Source organism: Astatotilapia calliptera, chromosome 2 (assembly GCF_964374335.1).
Source record: "Astatotilapia calliptera chromosome 2, fAstCal68.1, whole genome shotgun sequence".
NCBI classification, from domain to species: Eukaryota; Metazoa; Chordata; class Actinopteri; order Cichliformes; family Cichlidae; genus Astatotilapia; species Astatotilapia calliptera.
This window is the reverse complement of record NC_137423.1, coordinates 28,882,343-28,907,085: the sequence shown is the minus strand read 5'-3', so window position 1 is coordinate 28,907,085 and position 24,743 is coordinate 28,882,343. Positions and strand designations below refer to the sequence as shown.

The window sequence follows — 24,743 nt, the reverse complement described above, 5'->3', positions numbered from 1 at the left end:
CATTCATCACAGTTGAGCTGGTAGAGCGCATACGTGAATAAGACTCCAGCCGAGCTGTCTGATTTCTTGTTGGCTCTTCACACACATTAAAGGGATAAAAACAAAAAAAATCATATAGCTCTTCTACAGTTTTTTTAATGTTACCAGACAAAATTGATCAAATTTTCAAGAGACTCTTTCCTGATGAGTGTCTCTGGGGGGGGAAGCTTTTTGGACCAGTCTGCAGTATGTGATGAGTAATTTAAATTGTACTAACACAGTCTGGCAGGGAGGCAAACCTGATCGTTAGCATGAATAAAATAAGACAGTTCACAACCACTTTATCAAGTAAGAACCAGACCTTGATGGTAACTTTTCATCTATCACTGAGACGCAGTTCTGCTTAGCGAGAAGTGTGTTTTATAATTTTTTTCCTTTTCAAAAATGTAAAATTTAAAACAGTTTAACAGTTTTGACACCACCATAACTGTAAAATTTTAAATGTGCTGAACGTGAAGTTGTTGTAGTACAGGAATGCTGGACACAAAAACATGCATAGACTGTAAATAGATGGGCATAGCCACCATGATGTCACCTACTGGTTTGCATTTTTTTTTGCTGTTTTCACCATCTCCGTCTTAGCTTTGTGAAACCACATCACAAACACGGGTGGTGCACGGTGACTGTGAATCCAGTCATACAGTGGCAACTTCTCAATAACAAGGTGGCCCCACCCTAATGAATGCCCTGCTTTAACATTCTTCTGGACACTGATGGGGACCATAATTTACAAAAGTAAAGCTTGTGTTGTATACAGCAAGACTTGAAACCAGCCACTGATGTCTTTTTGCAAACACATAATCGTAAAAAAAAAAAAAAAAAAAAAATCAGGTTTAAGCCATTTCCACATAAGGTTCACTTTTCAGATTCCAAAGTTGCATCTGGAGAAGAAGCACTAACATACTCATACCAGGTTGGACTTGAAAAATCATCAGTCTAAATAATCAAAAACTGATTTTTTTATGCAGGGGGAGAAATTATCTATAAGTCTTGAGGTGCAGTAATAGGCATTGAATATCTAAAATGAGTGGTGCACCATAAACTGTTCGATTGTACATAAAGTATACCAACAGCATCTGTAGCTCACTGTTTCAACATAATCAACTATGAGGGTATTCTTGAAATAAGATATGGAAATTTAGGATGGGAAAAAAGGTATGACAGACTGAATTGCATTAATAAATAACCCTACAGCTGGTCTCAATATGGCAGCTTTGCCTTATACCTTCCTCCTACACTTACATGCAAATCTATAGGCACACACGAACAAGCAATAGGTCAGGTAGAGCTACGATGGACGGCATACCTGGAATTTTTGAAATGCTAGTTGAAGACCATTTGTCTGTGAGTAGAGTGAATAGATCAGCTTTCCAGTATGTGCATCAAGTCTGGGCCTATGTGAAAGGGAATATTTGCAATAGCAGTTGTGTGTATTTGTTCGGACCAGCATCTCGTTTCCCCCTGTCTACTTTCCCATCTTCCATCTATCCGACTAGAGGCTGATTAAATTTAAAATTTTTCAGTTTTGATTCCCCCTCCCCTTCCTCCCCATTGACACAGTGCAAGGGAGTGCTGTAACGATTCAAAGGTAGATCTTCTCCCTCGCACGCCACCTTCCTCCCATCCACTCGCATTAGTTGTGACAGATTCCAGGAAAGGAGCAGAAATGCAAAAATACAAGAAGAGAGAGGCGACGAGGCGATGACACAGGACAGGCGGATAGAGAGATCAAAGAAGGAAAGATAAGCCAAGGAAAAAAAAACCCTGCATGCATTAAATATGTTCATTTAAAACACTGTTTACAAAGTGCTTGATGTGACACAGCAAGAACTGAGCTAAAACTCAAAGATAAGGACCAAAGGATAAGACGGATATAAAGGTGGATTTCAAGCAAAACTTCCAAAAGAAGAGCACCAAGTCAGAGTGTAAGTTTACTGTTGATGAGTGCTTGATTGACATTAAGAAAGCAATTGATCATTATAGCATTATCTGCAACTGGGGAAAAGGAATGTAAATATAGATCTGTACATATAAATAAGCTTTATAAGCTCTGAATGTTAAAATTTAACTTACATATTTTTAAGGTTTTGCACTTAATATTGATTATATACCAGGGGTACTTTGGGATCTGTAGAATAATGTGGGTGGGACACATCTGTAGACCATTTGTTCCTGCACTGTCGATGCTGTTTGTCAGGTTTTTTAAGCCCGCAGTTTGTGTCTTTTAGTTTCAGCTTTCAGGTGTATTGTATCTGGGTATTGATTTTATTGCAAAAAAGAAAATACTATAGTCTATCCTACAAAGAGGAAGTATGGGCATGTCAATACAAAAGGGTTCTGAAGGAAATAACGCAGTGTTAGGGTGGAAAAATAAAATGTAGGTGTTCATGTTTTCTGGCCACATAGCGACACCGATGGCTTTGGACGGGTACATGTTGATTTTGCACCACAATAGTACAGCAGGAGCGCGCATTGATTCATCTAGAGAAATAAATCAAGAAGTATTCAGCAGTGGTCAAAGAGACACGACAGCAAAGAGGGTATTTTTTTATTAGTTTGTAATGTCAGTAGCCAAGAGAGGCGGAAAAAAAAAGAGTAGAAAAGGAGCAGGCCTTGCAGAGAAAATTCGGTATGAAAAGCAGTCTACCTAACATTTTATTCACAGTGTATTCTGTGCATGTACTGAGCAGTTTATATGTCTTAGTCTGGAAGACTACTCTTGCAGTCGTTCATCAAGAATTCTGCAATCACACATTTTATTTTCCTTTTTAGTAAAGTACTGGTTCACATAATCAACACAGAGCCCAATGCTGTGGTCTCTGTGGTCTTTATAGACCTCTCCTTCTGTGTAATGCGTAAGCATGCATTGCATGGACATGCATACTCCTGCATGTGGGGTCAAAAGGGTGGAGAGCAAGGGGCAACTCCCAGTTATAGCAGAAATTTGATTGGCTCTTGTTGCTGCCCTGACACGGTTTGATTGGCTGTTAGGGCTAGGAGTCAACGCAGTGAGCAGGTAGGGGTGGGTCTTTGCTCAGCTCTGTTGCTAGGTTACAGGTATACCCAATAGATGTGAAGATAAAGAGATAGAGTAGAGATAAGGTTGAGGATGGGCGTTAATCGGAGTGTCTATGTGCGTGTGTGGAAGTGTCACAGTGTGTGTTTGTAGGTGATTTTAGGCATCAGGGAGAGGTCAATGGGTCAGGAAAGAACAGTGACACTGAAAGAAAAATAGTGAGAAGGCTTACCTGGAAAAGACAAGATAGGAGTGGGAAAAAAGCCACTTTGAAGTCTTCAAGTCTTCATACAAACATTCCAACAACCCCAGCTGACAGCTTATACAAACAACTGTAATACGGACAGAATATGGAGAGATGTGAAAAAAACTGAATTTTCTTGCTGTTTTATTTGGTTGGTTCTAGTTGGTTCTGGGATGCTTGTATAACACAATATGTCATGGTTTTGCCACAGACCTCAAAATTCACAGGTGGAGCTGTGTACGTATTACCGGCCAGCAGATCCGAGGCCTGTGGTTGATTTGTAATTCATTAAAGTGCTGTTGTATTAATCGCAGACTGCTCTAGACAACACTGCCCCGAGAACAGCTGTTCCGCTACACTTAAATTGCAATCATAGAGCGGTCAGTTGCCACTAATCGGGGTCATTTATCAATCTGTACGACCACGCACAAAACTGTGAACACACCAAAAGAAGAATGCAGACACAGTCGCGCGCGCACACACACATACTCACTGATCGATGGCAGGGCTTGGGCAGTGAGAAGGATTGATGGGTACTTGGCTGGAGCTTTGTGTGTGTGTGTGTGTGTGTGTGTGTGTGTGTGTGTGTGTGTGTGTGTGTGTGTGTGTGTGTGTGTATCATTAAGAGTGTTTGCTGGCATGAGCACAGGAAAGGCTGGGAGCACACAAAGGCTAAAGATCTGTAAAGATTAACCTTCAGTCCATTAAAATGTGTGTCAGCCCTGTTCCCTACAAATCAGCTGGACTGCACAATTAATTGTGGACTTTGTGTTTCAAATTATTTCCGCAGATCAGTTTTTCATGCCAAAAAAACAAACAATTTTGGAACAATGACAGATTTATTGACACTTTATAAAATTATCTCAGCAAGGTCACTTAATATCTTGTTCCACAGCTTTTTATTCACATCTTAGTCTTTTTTCACCTTGCAGAGGTCATTGTCGACTCGTTTGCCAGCATCAATGCTTTAAGTGTAATCTGTTACATGCATAACTCACGCCATAGGTTTGTTAATGCATTTACTTTTATCCTTGCATTAATTTGTTAGTGTATATAAATAGACTGTAAACATCTGTTGAATTCTTTATGAAAGAAGTGATTTAAAGTTTCATTTTTTTCTCATATGAACATTTAAATGCCCTTGTAGCTGATTTACACTGCATTAAAACGGTTTATAAACAGTAAATACAGTGTAATTAACATCTTGATGCACGCTCAATTATCCAGGTAAGTAAATCCCCAAAAGTAACTTCCCAGCCCATTGTTCATTCAGTGGTGCTGGTTTCAGTCATTATGCAAATGTTCTGTTTATAAGGTTGGGGAAACCTGCAGTCAGCTGAGACTGAAGAAGTCACTTGGATGAATGACAAAACGTTTCTCCCACTGAAACTGCTATGACCAGATGAAAAGAATCAACTTTTTGGGAGTGTAATTAACAGTTAAGTGTTAACAAGATACTTTGTGTTATGGATAGGCGTAGCTTTGGGTCACGTGGTGTCAGTAATAGTGATTGCTATATCACCTGTTCACGGCCCGAGGGAAATTTTGTGAATGAGTGGGTGATGGGGGAAGTCGACTTTTGCTGACCGCTCAAGCTTGGAATGTTTTTGATCACTGTTTTTCTACGGATTTTAAGGATTTGATAACAAATAAAGGAGTTTTAACTTGGAACTTTGACTAACGTTTTAAACAGCGGGCGCGTCAACATTATTCCCCTATTCAGCTGCTCGGCGACTCAAAGGCTTGAAAGTCGCCAATACTTTGATTAGGGATGGGTATCGTTTAGGTTTTATCTGATACCGGTGACAAATTGGTCCTTTTGACATGGTGCCGGTGCTTAAACGGTGCTCGAACCGGTGCTTAAAGAATGGAGAACACAAACTTTGTCCAAAAACCTCTTATGTTTTTATTTTTAGCAGTCTCTTTTTTCTGCAAAATGATAAGCACTGTCCAGCTCACGCACGGGGCGATCCACGCTAACTCGCTAATGGAGATTTACTACACCGGCAGTAGATGTGCTCGGTGCTCGGTCTTGCAGCAAGCTATCAAATACAGTACATTTCTCGGCTTTAAAAAAAACGCTATGCATCGCCAGGTTTCATCAGATTCGAGGCATTATCTCCTTTGCACAGTATCAGCTTAAAGCACTTGTTGCAGGCTGCTGAGTTTGCATCTTTTGCTGTGAAGTAAAGCCAGGCTTTTGACCGCTTCGCCTTGGGCATTTTTAATCTGTAGCTCTGCTCTAAAAGAACGTACGTACCTGGGCCCGCCTACTATCCTTGGAAAGGTAAAATGATTGGCTAAAATCCAAAGTGTATGACATCTCAGGAAAAAAAAAATAAAGCACCGAAATGTGCGCTGCTTTTCGGTCTGGTTACTACCGTTTATCGGTACCCATCCCTAACTTTGATACAGTTGTACACTTATAAATAAAGGACTCAAACCTATGTCCTATCAACAACCAAATTCCCCCCAACAAAGTGATTTCTGGAGGAATTATGAATGTAGTTCCATCAGACAGCCCAGATTTTTCCAGATTCTCTGAATCTTTTGATGATTGTGTACTGTATATCATAAGATATTCAAATAATTCCATAATTCATAGGAACATATTTTTTTATATTAGTGAACCTCTGCCCATCTTCACTGTTAACTCTGCCTGTCTATTCATCTTACGGACCTGTTGCCAATTAAAAAAACGTAGCTGCAAAATATCTTTTTAGCATCACATACTTTCCCAGCTTTTTATTGGTCTGTTACAACTTTTTTGAGAAATATTGCTACCACTAAATTCAGAGCTAATATATATATTTTTTAAAATGGCGCATTTTCTCACATAAACATTCAATGTGTTTTCTGTATTCTGTTCTGAGTAAAATATGAGGTAACAGATTTGCATATCATTTAATTTTGTCTTATATATGTTTATATATGTCTGTGTTCGTAGCCTCCAGCATCCACATCACATGTGTCTTGCAAAATTAACTCAACACCTTTAATATTTTCACCCTGCAAAGTTCTTGAATTTGTTCTAATAGTTTTTCACTTAACTCCTAATGTACACTGGATATAATGAAAATTGCCAAGGTGAAAACAAACACGAAGCCCTATAGGCGTGCATTTCCTCAGAGACCATCTCTGTTACAGCGCCCCAGGGTTTGTTTGGAGTTCTGAGTTTTTCTTAACAGCATTGTTTTGTCATTGTTGGGACAGTGTTGTAAATCAGCTCCTCTCCACACAGTTGTTCATGATTAGAATAAACCTTCCTGTGAGATTAGAGTAGCTTTATGTTATGGAGCCTCTGGCTCTTCAAGTCAAACCTGACACTCTGTTCAGGAATTACAGGCCCTCTGCTAATACCTGAGCCACACAGACAACAGTAGAGACCAAGTATGGCTGCTTCTGATAATTGAATCAGTTGATTTATTCCAGTTTTGAGCTAATTGTGATTAGGTTTTTAAATTATCTCTTATATGTGTTCTTCAGTGACTATTCATTGACCCATAATTTCCCTCAAGTCTTTCTCTAGACCATCCGCAATGTCACACTTAATTCTCACCTGTCACTTTTAAATTGTCTCATTTTTAGCAGAAAGAAACACCTTTACCCAGCTGGTTAACACATATTTCTGTTGTTTTGGCTCCTCTTTTTATTCTGTCTACACTTGTCCTCTTGCCTGTACTGCTGATTCATAATCTCTGTTTGGATAGACAGCAGGGGGAGGGAGCTTCTGTCCTAATGAATAACAACAGGAATAGGGAGAGAGACAACGGGACAGTGAGGCAGCTCCAAACTGTCTGTCTGGCTAGGTCTAACTGCCAGACTGTCAGCAACTGTGTTTCTGTCTGTGTCAAAGCTTTGACCCCGAACCAAAATTTCCACAGATCGTGCTGTCAGGCTAACTAAGTTTGGCTTACTACTGCTATTATTAGTCTGTTAAAATAATACGTGCTGCACTCTGCTTTTGTCCTTTTCCAGCACCTGGGTCTTCACTCTCACCCATCGGAGGCCTTCCCCACTTACTTAATGGAAAGAAATGGAGGAAAGTAGAATGGAATGCTTACAGAACTGTTTGAAATCATTGCAGATGCAATAGCAGAAGTTTAAAAAAAAAAAAAAGGGGGGGGAAGGGGACACAGGAAAGAGAGCTGATTGGCCAGAAACAGAAAATTCCATAAGTGCATCAATGGGGAAGAGTAAAGCCCCAGAGTGGTGTTGTAGGGGACTCACAGAGGGCTTTTCCTGTATACTCGTGTCTCATCCTCTTCCTTTGACTGCTTTGTTTTTTTGCTTTTTTTTCAATTTGTTTTATACAATTTGTGTTTGTAGATCTTTAATTTGTGTCGGCCTGAGTGAAAATTTTAAACCTGAAATGACCCCTAGTGTGTGCATGTGTGTGTGTGTGTAAGGGAGAAACATAGAGATAGGGTGATCTGAAATGTAGGTCAAAAATGCACAATTTAGAAATGAGGTGCAGAAAGAAGACATATAAGGGCGACTGGGACAGAGCTGCGACGTGTGTGTGTGTGTGCGTGCGTGTGTGTGTGTGTGTGTGAGAGAGAGAGAGTGTGTAGGTGAGTGCTTGCAGGTTTTTTTCTTCTGTTTTTAGTGGCCATTTTTAGAGACCACTCTATGTAATGAGCTGAGCAGGGTGACAGGGATGAGGCAGTGTCACTAAGTCCTCTCTGGCTTAAATCACACTGGCATCTGGCTCACACCACACACACACACACACACACACACACACACACACTCGGTCATCCTATGAGTGTGTGGGAGCTGAAGTAGAAAAGCTTTCAGAAAGTTTAAGTACAACAAGGCCTGACTCTCTTTATGCGTTTAATGTGTTTAGATTCATGTTTTTTTCTGCTGTGTCAGATTTATTCTCCTCATCCTGCTTCCATATCCCGGATTAACGTAATTGAGAAAATGCCTCACTCCTGACAACATTAAGAAAACAGTTTAATTCACTTAATGAATCTGTCCTAATCTGAAGTTTTCTGCTGCTTTTGCTCTCCATCTCTCCCCAGTGAGAGTCAAGCGGTACATTTTTCCAGTTTCTTTTATATTTACCGTCACTAAAGGCTGGGTTTGAGTTATATAAATTTACATTATTTCCAGAGCCGTATTTATAGTCCACAATACAAATCTTTTTTTTTTTCAGAGCTTGTTTTCGCTGAGCCAAAAGCTATAATTTGCTGCTGATGCGAGTAATTAAAACAGTATTAATGTTTGCGATGACGTCTCCTCTTAATCTGTCTCTCTGAAGTGTCTCTAATTTTCCAAATCAGCTTTACTATTGTATGACACTGATTATCTCATGACTCAAAGGGTGAATGAATGGAGGGTTACACAGTGAGAGTGAGTCACTATCAAAGCTATATTTGTGCGAAGATGTGTGTTTGGGTTTGTGTGACTGTGCCTGCTCCGCCTGCCTGTGGATGCATGTGTGCAACTGTGTGTGAAGTAAGCCAGCAGTAGCAGGGTTATGAATCAGATCAAACACACACACACACACACATACACATATAGTGACACCAGATCAAACATACGCATACACACACAATGACTGCCACTGGACTGAGCTGGAGGGTCCCAACCGGGTGTGACTTTGATCCTCACCACAACATCCACTCCTCCACTCCAACACGGCTTTTCTGCTACTCTACTGTCTCATGTCCTCCTCATGACACTTACCCTGGACTCAAGTTACTACCTTCACATCTTCAAATAGAGCTCAGTGTGGTTTCAAATATCCCCCAGATGTAAAGTGAGACTCAGTTTAGGATCCGCATTTGGATTCTTCAGATGGACATCAGGGTCTCAGAGGGAGGGTTGTGGTTAGTGTCACTGTCTCAGTTGTCGTGAGAGTAATGAAAACCCATTATATACAGCACAGTTTGCTGAGTTGTGAACATGAATGATTGTTTGAGTGTGAGCCAGAAGTGAATATGTGGCGCATTCTATGTGCTAATGTTTTCATACTTGATAGTCGATTAGAATGGCAATTCACTGGCGGTTGTTTAAGCTAAGTTTAAGCTGCATTTGTTTCACTCTTTTAAAAAAAAGTATAATTTTGGCATCGTTTTGAGTGTGGATACAAATTTTGGTGACCATGAAGTTACGTATGGGTGACATACACTGAACATGACATGACAAACAAATGCAAATGGATGCATTCACAGGGCGATGATAAATATGAAAATCAGTAGAACTGGGATTTATAATACATGTTCATGATCACTGTATGCACGACGATGTTTGTGTAAAGTTCCTTTGAGATTCGCCCACCAGTTAAGGAGGAGATTGGGTATATACAGGCATATTTACATACTTAAGGCTACGATCATTATACTAAGAAGATGTAAAAATCTTGGTTGTGGCTCCTCATCTACTTTCTCTCCTGCTTACTGAGATCCAGGTTCCAGACTGCAATAGCAGTCTAGACCTCCTTTTCCTTAGGGACCTCCTCCAGCCCTTCTGGGAGACTTAAAAGTGTTCCCAAACCAACCAAGAAAGACTTTAGCTTTGAATAAGCTCACGAAATAACCTCAAAGGCTAAAGCCATGTACACGCTGAAGCTCCAGTTGCCTGGGTGACCCTCTAATATATTTCCTAGAAGGTCATATCTCAAGTAACTGTATTCTTCAGTGTCACTGGCTGTCTCTTAGGTCATTTACTGAAAGTTTAGCATGGGTGGACTCTACTCTCTTCTTGAAAAGTAAAACCAAGGACGACAGTCTCAGATGCCTATTTCAGAGTCACTGTCTTTAAACTTCCTGTAGTATTGCAGTAACCCTAACCCAGAGGGAGTAAACTGTCTGCACTTGTTGGTTGTCAGGTTGAGGAGGCTAGGCCATCCTTCATCTGTCTGTAAATTTGGGATAGCACAGAAGATGAAGATTTGCAATATCCCACTTTCACAGCGGTTGGTGGGACCCAATCCATCTCTAAGGGGCCTCCCAAACAAGATATCCAAGACACTGACATATCAGGTTGAGTTGTTTTCCCCTTCCCCTGCAACAGGTAGCAACACAGCATCATTTAAAACACTGCAGCACTTGAAAGCGATGTCTGCCACGCCAAGTGAAAGTTCACTATATTTGACCAAAACAGAGTGAGGGCCAAAATCTTCCTATCTGTCTCTTGAGGAACAGATTTGATACATCAAACATGTTAAACTATGTGTTTGTTAAATGCACATTTATGTTTTGACATGAACAAGTGTGTGGTCATAAATTCTCTGTGGCATTGTTTCTTGAAGTCACTATCGATATCTATAGAGACACGTGAGGTTCAGTGCAAAGGATCAAGATTTTACAATTCAGTTTAGTTTCAATTACTTTCTAGAAGTGGTTGTTCTTTTCAGTTTTGCTTTTGCTGCTTATAAACAAACACACACACACATATATATATATATATATATATATATATAAAAAAAAACACCCAGCACGCCCCTGCGGGCGGTTTATCCTTCAAGCTCGGGTCCTCTACCAGAGGCCTGGGAGCTTGAGGGTCCTGCGCAGAATCTTAGCTGTTCCCAGGACTGCGCTCTTCTGGACAGAGATCTCCGATGTTATTCCCGGGATCTATATATTATATCTATATCTATATATTAGCTTTTTATTCTTCTTTTAATTAGCTAAATTGAGATTTTACATTTTCAGTTTGGTTTTAGCTAACTATATTAATGGGGGGGGAAAAGGAAGACCCATTATTAAATTAATTTTTTTCATTATGTTTTGCCTTGTTTGATCGTGTTTTTGTCTTTGTTATTGTTGTATTATTTTAACACCTTAAAAATAAAGTGTTAAAATAATACAAGGTACTGTGGCTTTAAAAATAAAGCCACAGTACCTTGGTGTGTGTGGTGTACATTTCCCAGCATCTACCAAAAGTAGGTCACTTATGTTACCACCTGACAGCTTCTATTGATTAAAGCTGATCAGGCCTGAAAATGTGGGGGTCAGGCTCAAACCCTTCAAGTTTAATTACAGTGAGGCCTTCAGGGGTTCAAATACCCAAACAACACATTATATCATGGCATCAGGCAGACAGCAAAAATGTTTGAAGTTTCAATTTCCTTCATTCATCATTACACATAAGTTTTTTTCTTACCACTTCTCTTCACCCTCTAACAGACGAGACACAGGTGCCACTAACCTGTGGAGGAGTTTGAAGCTTTTGGTTTGGTAGGGAATAGCGTGTGTTACTAAGCGTGAGCATAGGGTGTGTATGCTATCACCTATGTGTGTTGTAGGTGTAGCACCATCTACTGCATAGGTGTCAAACTCTGGCCCGCGGGCCAAATTTGGCCCGCAGCCTAATTACATTTGGCCCGCGAAGACATGCCAAATTACTATTAGAGCTGGCCTACTGGTATTATACAGCTAATATATATATCGTTTAGTATTAAGCTTTGCTTGTTCCATATTCAGTTTTTCAGCAAAACTTGTTTGAGTCCATAAGAAAAGATTCATTCTTATATCTAGAGGAAGATTTTTTTTTCAATAAATATTAATGTTAGCCCGTGACTTTGTTCCAGTTTTGAACTTTGGCCCACTGTGTATTTGAGTTTGACACCCCTGGTCTACTGCAACCATCAGCTGAGTCAGAGTAGTTGCATGTCTCTCAGTGTTGTCCCTGCTAAGGCAGTCTGTAGCCCAATGTCCTTTCTGATAGCACTTGAAACACATGTCTGGGTCATATCGTCCCATCGCTTAATTGTTAAAGATGGCACGCATCAAGCAGGAGCTTTGTACATGGTTGCTGTCAGGGCTTCTGGCACAAAGGCTGTAGCTTGGCTAGACTGGTACATGGTTAGAGCTGCTATGCAGAGCTCTTTGTCCATTTTTTGAGGAGATTGTCAAGATGACATGATGTCTGACCTTACACGGGGCTGAAATGACCTCCCTGTACGCCTTATTGTCATCATCATCCGAGTCATGATGTTGTCTGCTGATGTCTCATGTAGGATATTCACTAGAATTTTTTTTTCCTTAGTTAGGAGTCAAAGGTCGAGCAGGGGCTGTCCACTGATGCATATGAATCGGAATTAGAGGGTCTCACTGTTTGGTGGGATATCGGGAAAAAACTCTGACATGAAGGTGGTTGTGCTTTCTCAGGCTTGTTGATGTGAAACCTTCAGTGGTGGGCTGTGGTCAGAGAATGGCTGGAAGGGTCAGATTTAACTGTTTCATTCGTATCCCCTTTACTGTTCTGCTGAGCCCTTTCCCTTAATTTTCCTTCTGTCCTTGGACTCTGTGTCAGATTTCTACACATTTAATGCCTTCAGGTACTTTTCAATTTCAATAAAATGTTTCATTTTTATTTTTTTCTTGGCTTTTGCCTCTTTTATTTGATCTTTATTTCTTCCAGCTCCATTAGCTGTCTCATGTTTTACCCAAACATGAATAATAGAGCCCCGTCTCCATGTTTTTCCTTCCCCACATTTGGAGACATGGCACCCATTTTTCATTGGGGTTTTCTTTACTGGACTTGTTGTTTAGAACTACATAGGTTTATATGTCTGGTGTGCTAATCTCTACAATAGACACGTTTGCCACCGTGAATCCAGATTATCTCTTACTCAAACCTGGCAAAAGTAGTCACAACAGCAGGAAACCTTTGGAGGACCCTGTTCTCAATTTACTTTCTCCCTGAGAAAATACTGTGTTCCGAGAACACAGCGTTTACTTGGCTCTGTAATAACTAATCTCTAAACCAGATGTGAACCTGGAGAAACAAGCAGTTTTCCTTTTTTTGGATTTAACTTTTTATTTGTTTCTATATTTTTTTTTTCAAAATGATAGCAATTTATTTCAGATGTCTCACCTTTAAAGACAATGTGGTCCATTTTTCCAGGATGATCAGTTACTATCTATCTCAGACCCTAGATCCAGATTCTTGCAAAAATCTAAAATAAATTACAGTGCACACAATGACCTTTGCAAAGAGGTCAAACAACAGCAAGGACAGCATGGCAGCAGCCTGCCTGTTTTTTTGACAGTTAGCTATCAACCATTATGGCAGACTAAATTCACAACACTGTATGCAAACGATAACTCACATTAACATGTGGCAATCTAAACTATTACACATTGACAGAATAAGACAGTACAATATTGCAGAGACATGCTAATCAAGACAATGCCGTAAAATCGAGAGCTTTGACAAACAGGGTGGATCTCATCTGTCCTCAGCCGCCGAACAGCTAATGAATAACTCAGATAGTTCTCTGCTTCCTCTATGGAAGTACGGCATGCCACTGGAATTCAGGAGATCCTCAAAATATTCCTTCCACTCCCACCACACACATTTTTGCCTAAAAGCTGCTTCACCCCTCTGAGTTTTCTGACAGAATTTCTCTTGTTCCAAACCACACTGAAATCCCATCACACTGGTTCTTGCCTTGGTAGCCACCAAAACCACATTCTGCTTAGCCCATTAGTACTTGTAAGTTCTCTCAAGAGTCCCACAGGTTTGACCAATTTTGATAAGGCTTCTTAAGGATGGTGGCCAACTTTACCTGTGTTGTCCATGATCTAGTTTTTCGAGTTATATTGGGGAATATGAAGCATCCAGACTCGCTTGGAATGTTGCTGAAGTTTTGCAGGAGGTGAAGGTTTGCCTTTGCCAGACACTCCCATCACACCCTCACTATAATATTAGTGACACCGCATTATATCTATCAACTGTGCATAAGCACTCACTATGTAATTAACGAGTGCTCCAGCAACACTTAAAGTCATATGTTTGCATTTTGGTTGCACGTCACCAGCTGCTAATATCTCCTCCTTTGTAGACTACTTTTACTTGAAAGCATCTTTTTGCCTCAAGTGGTGAAAATTGTGTCAGAATAAATTTCGTACATATTTTGCGAAGTATAGTGCGCTTCAATTTGTGGAGTAGCTCCCTTTATAGGCATTAAATCATCATCAAAAGCTGACACACTGCTCTTGCTCTCAGACATGCCTGGGCTCGTCTCATTGTTGTGTTCACTAGGGGATGTAAATGCTGCTTCTTGCAATTTGACATTTTTATATCAGATAAAAAATATATATACCCCACCAAAGAAACCTAAGAAGTCCCAATGCTCTACACTGGTTGTTGATCAGAACCAAAGTGAAGTCTTAATCTCGTTCACTTGAGAGAACCCCAGCCAACAGGCACTCTACCAGGACTACAGCTATACACAGCCCTATCACATACGGCTATCATAAAGTGAATATATAAATATATATTTACATTCATATGATGAAAAAGATATTAATCCTCCTTGTGAAATTCACGATCATTCCCAACCTTTTCACCCAAACCCAAGGCTGCTTTATGTGTGTGATCTAATATACAGATTATAAAAGGTTTTTAGATGATGATGAAATGTAGAGAGTGATTCTGTTAGAGTTAAGTGCCTCATGAGGGGAGGGAAGCTAATAAGCTAAATTTTAACATGTCAAACTTAATAAAACGTGAGGCTCATCACCCAAAGGAGCACAATGAATTTACCGTAATAAGAGAACAGCAGCTAGCAAGGCAGCTGAGCCTAGAGCAGTCCCCGAACAGGCAAAACTAGTTATAGGGCGATGATTTTTTAAGCTACAGCAATTACAAAGGAAATGAAAAAAATTCATAAAAGCAGCTGAATATCCACTTGGCAGGAAGCTTGAGATTTTACGGATCACCAGATGACATCATTTTAATGTGTGTTTCTGATGTTACATAATTTTAGAGGAATACAGACATTTGCAAACAGTGTTCTTTAAATGGAGACAACATTTTTGTGCACTATTATTGAAGTTACCCATCAGCCAAATGCCACACGTCATGCAGAGCCATCAGATTGCACAACACTCACTGCAAGGATCATCGAATTAGCAGAAATCACTCTCCTTAGTCAAAGTAGTGCAGTGTCAGTCAAGGATACGTTTCTTTGCAGCTTTCACCATTAAGCGTATCGGTGTGATTCAAGCGGGAAAGATTTTACGTGAAAGCAACGACTGCCAAAGCAGCGTGGTTTGAAGTCATTAGACTTCAGAGGTTACGACTACAAAGTTTTAAAAATTACACTTGTGAGCATTTGTGAGTTTTATGGAAATTGACAAAACTGAATTATGTGCTGATGCGCTTCCTGTTTTCTTTCATGGGAGTTAAACAAAATGATCCCTGTGTAAATGAAAATCGCTGCTTCCGTTTCTAATAGCAAGTGTTATAGTTGAAGCTTTTCTCACAACAGGGAGACAAACAGTAACACACCTCATTTTTTCATGAAGACCAATAAAGGAAATTTCAAATAAGAGAGACTTAATTGAGTAGCAAAGCTAGCAGAGTCCAGGTTGCCTACATACAAACATGGTTTTCAGTTGTGTCTTTGAATGACTCTGCTTTGATGACTCTGTATCTGAACTTTTGCTTCATCCGGACAAAGCATTTGGACAAGCCTCCCTTTAATCCCCTTGGCTTGGACTTGGGTGTCCATGATTTAGAGGAGATAAAGACGGTGCTTTTCACTGTTCATTCTATTATAGTGTCTATTTACATCACTTTCTCAAAGCTTTTCTCCAGTTCTTATATGATCACACTCATTTTCCTCTCTCTGACCCTCCACCCCCACTATGCGGGCTCTGGTTGATCTAAGCATGTCTCCCAGTCCTACATGTCATCTTTTTTTCTTTGACACGGCTCTCCTCTCACATCTGCTTGGTATTCTAGAGTGGGAAGGCATGCACCATCGCAGATCCATCAGATCCAATCAGAATGCTGCACCATAGCTCGAAAAAATAGAGGGATGGGAAGAGAGAGCCGAGAAAAGAGAAAGAGAAAAAGAGAAAAGGGGAGGCAGGTCAGTGACTTGTCAACATCCTTCTGGGACTAAAGCATCAGACTGGCAGGGTGAAGGAGAGAGGCAGACAGAGGAAGGAACGAAGAGAGCAAGAATAAGAGCACCTTTTAATTTCTAAGGGGCAACTTTTGCTAATATCCTTTCAAATCAGCCTCTCTGAGGAATACTAGGAGCATACAAATTCATATTCTCCATTTCTGATAGAAAAGTCAATAAGTACTACGCATACTTTTTTCCACCAAGCATATTTCTTTAGATTTGATGCATTTAGACTCCCTGTACTCTACTATAGAGACATTACTGATACAGATGTAGCCAATAAAATGGATTTTTTAAAGACTGCACTGAATAAGAAAAAGAAATAATGACAAATGTAGTGCATGTGTTATTTAACTTTTTTCTCACACAGCATGAAGTCTAATCAGTTGTATTCATACAGCGCAGTGGCAAAAAACACACTGTACATCGCATCAACTAAATTCATCATTCGTGTGTATTTGTCCACTAAATCACAAGAAAATGATCTAATGTCCTAGAAAAACTCAAGCAAAAACAGAAATGCTTTGAATTTCTCCAAATACATAAATAAACACACCAAGCAAATAAACAGACAAAGCTTATTTTAATTTTAGGTAATGACTGAGGGATTTCGAGGTCCCTCTACATCAGCGGTCCCCAACCTTTTTTGCGCCACGGACCGGTTTATGCCCGACATTATTTTCACGGACCGGCCTTTAGGGTGTCGCGGATAAATACAACAAAATAAAACTAGTACCAGTATCGAAAAAAAGAAGATTTATTCATAACACACGTGAAAAGACCCAAGAAAACCGAGTTAACGATAAAAACGATAACAAAATAACACTGAAAACCGATAAAAACCCTGAAAACCATACATTTCACACCTGAGCCTCAACTCTCGCGGCCCGGTACCAAACGACTCACGGACCGATACCGGTCCGAGGCCCGGGGGTTGGGGACCGCTGCTCTAAAGGTCCAGTATCTTATATTGGATATAAAACCAAACTAGCACCATTTTTTAAAGGTAGCATGGCACATTCATTGAAGAGCCAGCCTAATTATTTAAGTCATGTACTCATTCCATTGATCTAATGACATCTTGATCGACCTTTGTAACCTTTCATATTTACCATATTAGGCACTCAGGTATATATCAGATTATAAAATCATCAAATCCTATATCAGTTGGACTGCAATGTGTCTTGAGTCTTGAGTTTTACAATGGAACAAACACATAGGTTATTATGAGATAGCATGCTTGTCCAGGAGTTTCACTAAAAACCTTGGAACTCGCTACAATACACTTCATATAAACTGTTCATATTAAAAACCCTTGTATTGGATTAAAAGCCTTCTTTTCTCAATAAGCCTTTATTGTGTAACAGTTGTGGGCATACTTTGCATTTAAATTTGGCACTGTGTTGCAGGGGGACATGCATTTGGGGTCTGCTTTTTAAGAGATCATGTTGACCACGCCCCCAGACATTATCAGAGCTTAATAGACTGCCTGTTTTTATTTGAGGTGTTGGTATCATTGTAAGGCTTCTGACTCCACCTGCTTCAGCTAATCTCTATGCAGTACAGTACACACGCAGCTATTTATTCCTCATTCATCTGTAACGCATGTTTTTTTTCTATCATCAGCTCACTTTCCTGTCTTCAGCTTGTTCGTCATATTTTCCTTCTCCTGTCAGAGCGGAGAGAAAAGCCGACAGGCACATGCTGATCGTATCAATGTTTTCCCTTCATTTATCACCCTCTTTCTTTTGCTCTCTTCCTCTCAAAAGCCTCGCAATCCTCTCTGTGTGTTCTCTTTCCTCTACAGCAGTGCGTTGCCTTGGTAATTACCAGTTGTCTTAAACAGACAGATGGAATAACAGAGAGTGACGGGCAATTTTCCCAGTGCCTGTTTTCCCCATGTATGTGTACGCAACCCCCTTTTGTGTGTGTGTGTGTGTGTGTTTTGTGGGTATTCTTCTTTACTTGCCACCACCTCTTCTTCCTCACCCCTGTTCACATGCACATTCCCAGTGAGCATGGCTGATGTGTGTTGTGTGAGTGTGTGCACAAGGGATGTGGGGAATTACCTGACAGGATGTGTTAGCGGAGGATGGGAGTGGGACAGTCTCATCTCCTGCTCTTGTGTTGGCCATTTGAGATGCCAGGTGTCACTCTGGACCTCTGCGGGGGCCCCAGGAGGGATCACCGCTCTCCCCTTCTCTTCTCCTTCGATTCTTTCTTTAAATTATCAGGGAGGTGAGGGATGGAGGCACATATTGGATGAGGAGAAGCTGGGTGTCATGTTAGCGACTGATAAGTATTACTATGATATAATGAGTCATGTTTCTTTTTCAGGCCGGTATGATCAAGACAGAGAGAGAGGAGTTTTTTATCGAGCCAGTCGAGAGGGGCGATGGAGTGATAGAAGAGGAGGAGGAGGGGGGAGGAGGAAGGACACACATCGTCTATCGCTCTTCAGCCGTTAAGAAAGTGCCCATCAGCAGCGCAGCGAACGACTACCACTCCAGAGGTTAGTCTGTAGTTCTCATCGCACTGTCCTCTACTTTTGAAGCTCTTTAGGCACGATTCAGCTCTACACTCTCCTCTCTTTTTATATCGGAGCTAGCCACACGTGGAAGTTATTCAGTAACACTGACTTCCAACTTAAGTGCAGGTCATTCACACTAAATTTTAAACCTGGATAAGTCGTGCAAGTGTTAGTTGTGCCATGGTTATGTTCTCAACAATATATGCTGAAGCACAACCCAAGCTGTTCTCCCATTAAATAAACTCTTCCCTAACGCTCACCTTGTTATATAATCATATCAAACTATTGTGTGCAAAGACAGTGAGTCACAGTGCGAGCGTGCCTCACTGTCAAAAAGATTACACCTACACACCCTCAAACACATCTTGTCACTGCACTAATTTTCCAGTGAGGAAGGAGTAACATATGGAGACACACATGTGTGACTGGTGAGGTACCACCCTCTGTGTTCCTGTACAGAATTATGCACTGCCTTGGCTTAAGTCTTTTGTTTCTCGTCGCGATTGCCTCCATTTTCCACTCTACAGATGAAATCAATAAACTGAAACAACAGGTATGGATGTCATTTTGGCGAGCAAAATATAAAAGTTTCCCATGTTGTGTCAGCTCACGAATTAGAGGAAGGGAAGATGAGTATATAGTCAAATACTCAATATTCTGAATATTATGATATAAATGTAAATTTATTGCCAGACAATGCAGCAACTAAAAGAAGAAGTTAGTCTTAAATTGTTTGAACTCCATCAATCGGTGGAGTTGAACATTGCACAGCTGCGGTGCTTTGGCTGTCCGGAGGCTCAATGTGCAACACAATAACCCTGTGATTACATGAGAAACATAATTTACGCATAGCTGTACATAAATGCTATAAACATGTTTATTCTGGTAATACTAGTCTGTGTACCTTGGCAGTGTGTTGCTCTTTGTTCATGGTCATTTGACCACTCAGAAGAATGCTATTAATATGTTGTTTGACAATGACCTTCAACCATATTAAATTTTCAAACACATTTAGATGCAAAAAGGTTTCTTTTTAAAGGTTGATGAGTGGTCAACCTTATTTAGCAATAAAATAATGCAAAAAAGATGATGGTTCATGTGGGGGTTGGGTTTAAAAAACCTTTACTGATGCAACCTTCCCACTGATCCCAGCTTGGTACCTGCAGTTGGAGTAAACTAGCTTGTGTTAACTCATTTTTACATAGATCGTTGTGGAAACTTCACTCTTTCCACTGCCGTGTCGTGCTCTGTTGTTGTTGACCTTGAATCTAGCTTGAAATTTTTCCAATCTCACTGAGTTTGCTCTCAACCACAGATACAATACTATTCAAAAGAGCTGAAGGTTTTAGATACATGAGTTTTTGAAAGGTCTACATCATCAAGCCATAATCCTAACCTCCTTATATGCTAACATAAACTAAACAAATAGAAACAAATATACAAATTGATTCAGATTATTTATTTATTTATTTTAATTGTAAAAAGGTTCAATAAACACACCTGTTTATAGTTAGTCATTCATATACTGACTAAAGCAAATGTAAAGCACGCATTATTGTCAGAATCTGCTGGGAAAGCTTCTTTCTTTAACGTCGTGTGAGAAATACTGTTTGTTATTTAGCAGATCTAAATCAAAGGAACTGCAAAAAGTCTGCAAAAAAGAACTGGACTAATTAGTCTGTTACATGTTACAAAAACCTACTAGTATTAAATTTGTTTGTTTTTGTTTTGTTTGGAGGTATGTGAGTATTTTTTTCACAAGGCCTTCTTGTTTTGTGCTATTACTAAAAGAATTAATCAAACAAAAATCGAAAAATTACCAGAAAATAGAGCGCCGCTATTGCTCTGCACGCCTCAGGCCCGAGTCAGTAGACGTGACCCTCCAGTTGCTCTCATTGATCTGATGTCTACAAGTTAATAAACTGACCAGTTCAAGAGTCAGTATCTCCCACGATCGCAAAAGTGAAAATAATTTCAAGGAAATTAAGCTGCCGCGCAGTTCAGGTGTGAGCTGAAGGACTTTATACTGAGTGCATTGCAATAGATGAGATCTGTGTCTTCCTATTCTGAGCAGTTGACTCAAGAATGTCTAATAATATACAGAGAGAGAGAGAGAGAGTTTCCATAGGAACACCCAGTGAGGACAGACTGCATTAGAGTAACACAGATCTGCTCCCACTGTTACTGATACCTGGCAGTACATCCACATACATACATGCACACATGCATATGGGTTTACAAAAACGAAAGAAAGAAAGAAAAACTTTATGGAATCACATACATATACAACCACACACAGCTTACACAACTCCCTTGATCATACGTTTACACTTAGCCTTACACATAGGCACACACAACACGTCTCACTGCTCCTTCTTGCCTTTGAATCTTTCTTTCTAATGAAGAGTGGGGTGCAGATCAATAGCGTAGGATAGAACAGGCTACTGTGCGAGCCCGTTTGTGTGTGTGTGTGCGCGTTTGTGTCTGTGTGCGTGTGTGGCGTGGGCATGAGTTCTGTGGTCGTCTGGCTTTGAGTGCTGGGATTTTCAAGGCTAAGCGGACAGACAGACTGACAGACAGACAGACGAGCAGGCATGTGCTGCTCCCAGTAGCATTTGATGTGGATCGCTCTCTTTGTTTCTCTCTCTTTTTTCCTTTTTATCATTTTTGTCCTAGCTATTCTAGACCACAACATTATGTAAACACAAGGTTTACCTTCCAGTTGTTGCATCATATCGCTCAGCGCTATACAAGAAATGCAGTATAGATCTTACACACAGATTCTTCTTCTCTCCACCTTCCTCAGGTTAAAAAGAAATCAATTCTTTCTTCTTCTTCTTCTTCTTTTTACTTTCCTCTTGTATCCCCCTCATATTCTCTTTCCCAGACAATCACTCCCCACCTGTAGATCAATCGAGGACATTAGCAAATTAATTAATAATAGATCAATCATTTCTGAAGATCTCCTATGCCAGGCTTGTGTAATTCACAGCCAGATATTGAATGCTGGACTCATTTCCTGGCTAAAGACAGAGGGAAGGAAGTTATATTTAGCAAGGTAATAGTGGAGCTCAAGAAAGAGAGAGGGAGATGAAGAAGGAGTGAGATTGATCACTTTCTTACACCATAAGCTGAGGAAGGTGTAAATCAATGTCCAAAGTGGAGAGAGCGAGCTTTATTATTAATGTGACACATTTGTCAATTAATTGCTGGGGCAATAAAAAAGCAAAGGATTGCCGTATTTGTCTTCTTTTTTTTTTTTTACTGCTGGGCGGGCAGAGCCCCATCTTTTAATAAGGCATTTCTTCCTCCCCAGTAATTTCATTTTATCTCATTTTATCTGGTTTTTGGTCAGTGCCCTTCTGTTCAGCTAATTTTCCTTAATCGTCTGCTCTCTTATACAGAGTTTGACTTTGCTTTGCTTACTTTATGCCCCAGACAAATTCCAGAGGCCAGCCTATAAGGCTGTAGTTGAATGTTTAGTCTTTGGAGGCAGGACTGTCTGTGCATGTGTTCCTCCAGCTGCATGCATGCAAGCATGTGTTTTAGTGCTACTGCAGTGTTTGTCCAGGGCGCTGAGACATGCCCAAACAGATGGACTACTGGAGGGCTTTTTCCCCATAACGCTCTTCACAAACTCTTTTACATGTGCCTGAATCTCACATAAATATTCTTTATTAATGCTACTGTATCCTGCATTATTACTTAATTACATCGGATCTATTGCTTTAGATGATGCATTGCTCTAACATTCTGTTTGCGTGGTATCATTTGGTTTTATTTTGTACTTATATACATAATATAAATGTAATTCATTGCAGCTCTTGTGTTTTCCCTGACATTTCGTTCCCAAGGTTGATATTTTGTTCTCAAGGCAGAAAGGCTCCCTGCAACCTTGGGGGGAAATGCCTGCAATTAGCTGGTGGGCTGACACCGGGCGAAGGGCTGTGGCAGCTACACGGGGCTTTATACATGCATACAAAGCCTACATTTGTTTTACCCCGCAGGCGGTGATATTCTCTGTGTTCTCGCATGTTTTGTGCTGTACCCTAATCCGCTTTAACGTTCAGGGCTGATGTGAGCTGTTGTTAGATTGGTGCTGTTGTGTTGTTCGTGTGCGCCACGTTGCACAGCGCCGATACGATGACGTGTCAGTCTTGGCCTGAGCTAAGAGGAAGTTGGAGAGGGTCAGACAGAGGCCAGTAGTGCTAGTCACTGTAGCTTAATGTCTGCCTCCCACATCCAGAAAATGAAGGAGGCTCCCTCGGGTCCCGCTCTCTCTCTGTATATCTTTCTTTGCCTAACTCTCTCACTTTACTCCTTTTTTATTTCCTTAAACTGCATCCCCTCCACCACTGTTGCCCCCACCTCTCCGTCTGCCGGTGTGACACATGGATAGTCATATGGTGCAAGGGTTTTAAGAGGCGACTCATGACTAAGCACTTAGAGATGTGAGCACACGCAACTCATAAATGGCCTGAACTCATCTTCAGCGTGTAACCGGGGCCCCAGCAGACACTTTGCATTATGGCGTGCCTCTTGATGGAAATCCCAAATAGCTACGTGAAATGCTGGGAAGGTCACATTCTCTCTTGCTTGAGTCATTTTTAACCCCTTTGTTTCAGACCACAAGCTTTAAATGCATGAAGAGAAAAAAAAACGACTTCCACACAACCAAAGTCCCATTTTTAAACTTTTCCCCATCTGCTTGTATAAGTCCATACCAACCCTCTGGCTCCAAGCTATTACTCAGTTCATTAAGGCTTTTGTCTTTTTAACATGTTGTCATGATTTATGTCTTATTTTATTTAATAAAAACAAGCCCCTAAAAACAGAAGCCGTTCCTGTGAAGCATGTGTTTAAGCTAAATCCTTAAAAACTCATTGTGTAACCACAGGGCTGACGGTGTCTGAAACACCAAATATTTGAACACTTAACACTGTTGATAATTTGCTAAGACCACAACTTTCTCACAGTGCGTAATCCAAACCATGGAGAAATTTATGACTAATCTCATGTTGTGGGATGATCTCCGGTGTTATCTGGTGAGATTTGCTCCATTTCAGTTCTTCCTGCTGTATGATGGTTTTTTATCTCTGTTCATTGATGACCCTAAACTTTTATTGAGGAAAAATGTAACCCTAGTTTTACATCGTTCTTATATTGTGTTTATATTAGCCTAAGCATAGAATTGTAGCTAGCATAGCAGGTAGCAACATTGTAGCTAGCATAGCAGATAGCACATTATTATACGTTAGCTAGCCCAAGTTCAAAACTCTCCAAGCATTCCTGTTGTTAAGTTTTGTGTCTTTATTTGCGTTCAAAGTGATAGGAGAGCTGTACATTTTATGTATTTATTTATTTTAGAACAAGTCAGCACCTTTAGATGGAAACTAATGAGTTAAGTTCCTGCTAATTTCTAACTCTGCTAAACCCTTGTAAAGCCTCTTTTATGGGTGCCTGAATGCTAGATTTTATTGCAACATCTGGGAGAACAGCCACACTGATCATTTTATTGGAGCTGTAAGAATTTGGAGAATTCTTAACTCTCGAGCTTCAGTGTTTGTTTCATTTTGGGGAACCAAAGGAACCTTTGGACACAGAAATGGTTAATGATGTCAGACCATTCACGCTTACATTCTTACCTTCAGCCAGTTTAGGATCAACCTAAGTCAGCTTAACTTAATTGTTGTCTTTGACCTGATGGAGGAAGTTGAAGTACCTGCACTGTCACAACTGGGGCAACTGGCCAAGGATACTTTAGCACACGGAGGAATCAGGGATGGATCTACCGACTGATAGTTGACCCACTCAACCACCTGAGCCACAGCCACCGTTTTCTTCCTTAGTCTCTCTCTACCAGCTCACAACCAGAATTGCTCAAACTACCAAAATAAACCAGAACATCTAGTACCAAACATGTGTCCCTTGCCTACAGATTCTACATATTCATATGCATCTATCTGTTTATAGCGATTAATTTCCAACTGTTCTGATTGCCTAATCACAGCATGTTAACAGACAACAAATTTCC

The 24,743-nt window shown here is 40.4% G+C and overlaps 1 protein-coding gene across 2 annotated transcripts in view; it reads left to right on the top strand.

Moving 5' to 3' along the window:
- Nucleotides 1–24,743, top strand: part of LOC113036107 (A disintegrin and metalloproteinase with thrombospondin motifs 2-like) — a 143,470-nt gene that overhangs the window by 41,371 nt on the left and 77,356 nt on the right. For both annotated transcript variants that reach the window (XM_026192209.2, XM_026192201.2), the window contains exon 3: nucleotides 18,517–18,691. In XM_026192209.2, the coding sequence (XP_026047994.2) occupies nucleotides 18,517–18,691 (175 nt within the window). The remainder of the gene's footprint in view (nucleotides 1–18,516; nucleotides 18,692–24,743) is intronic.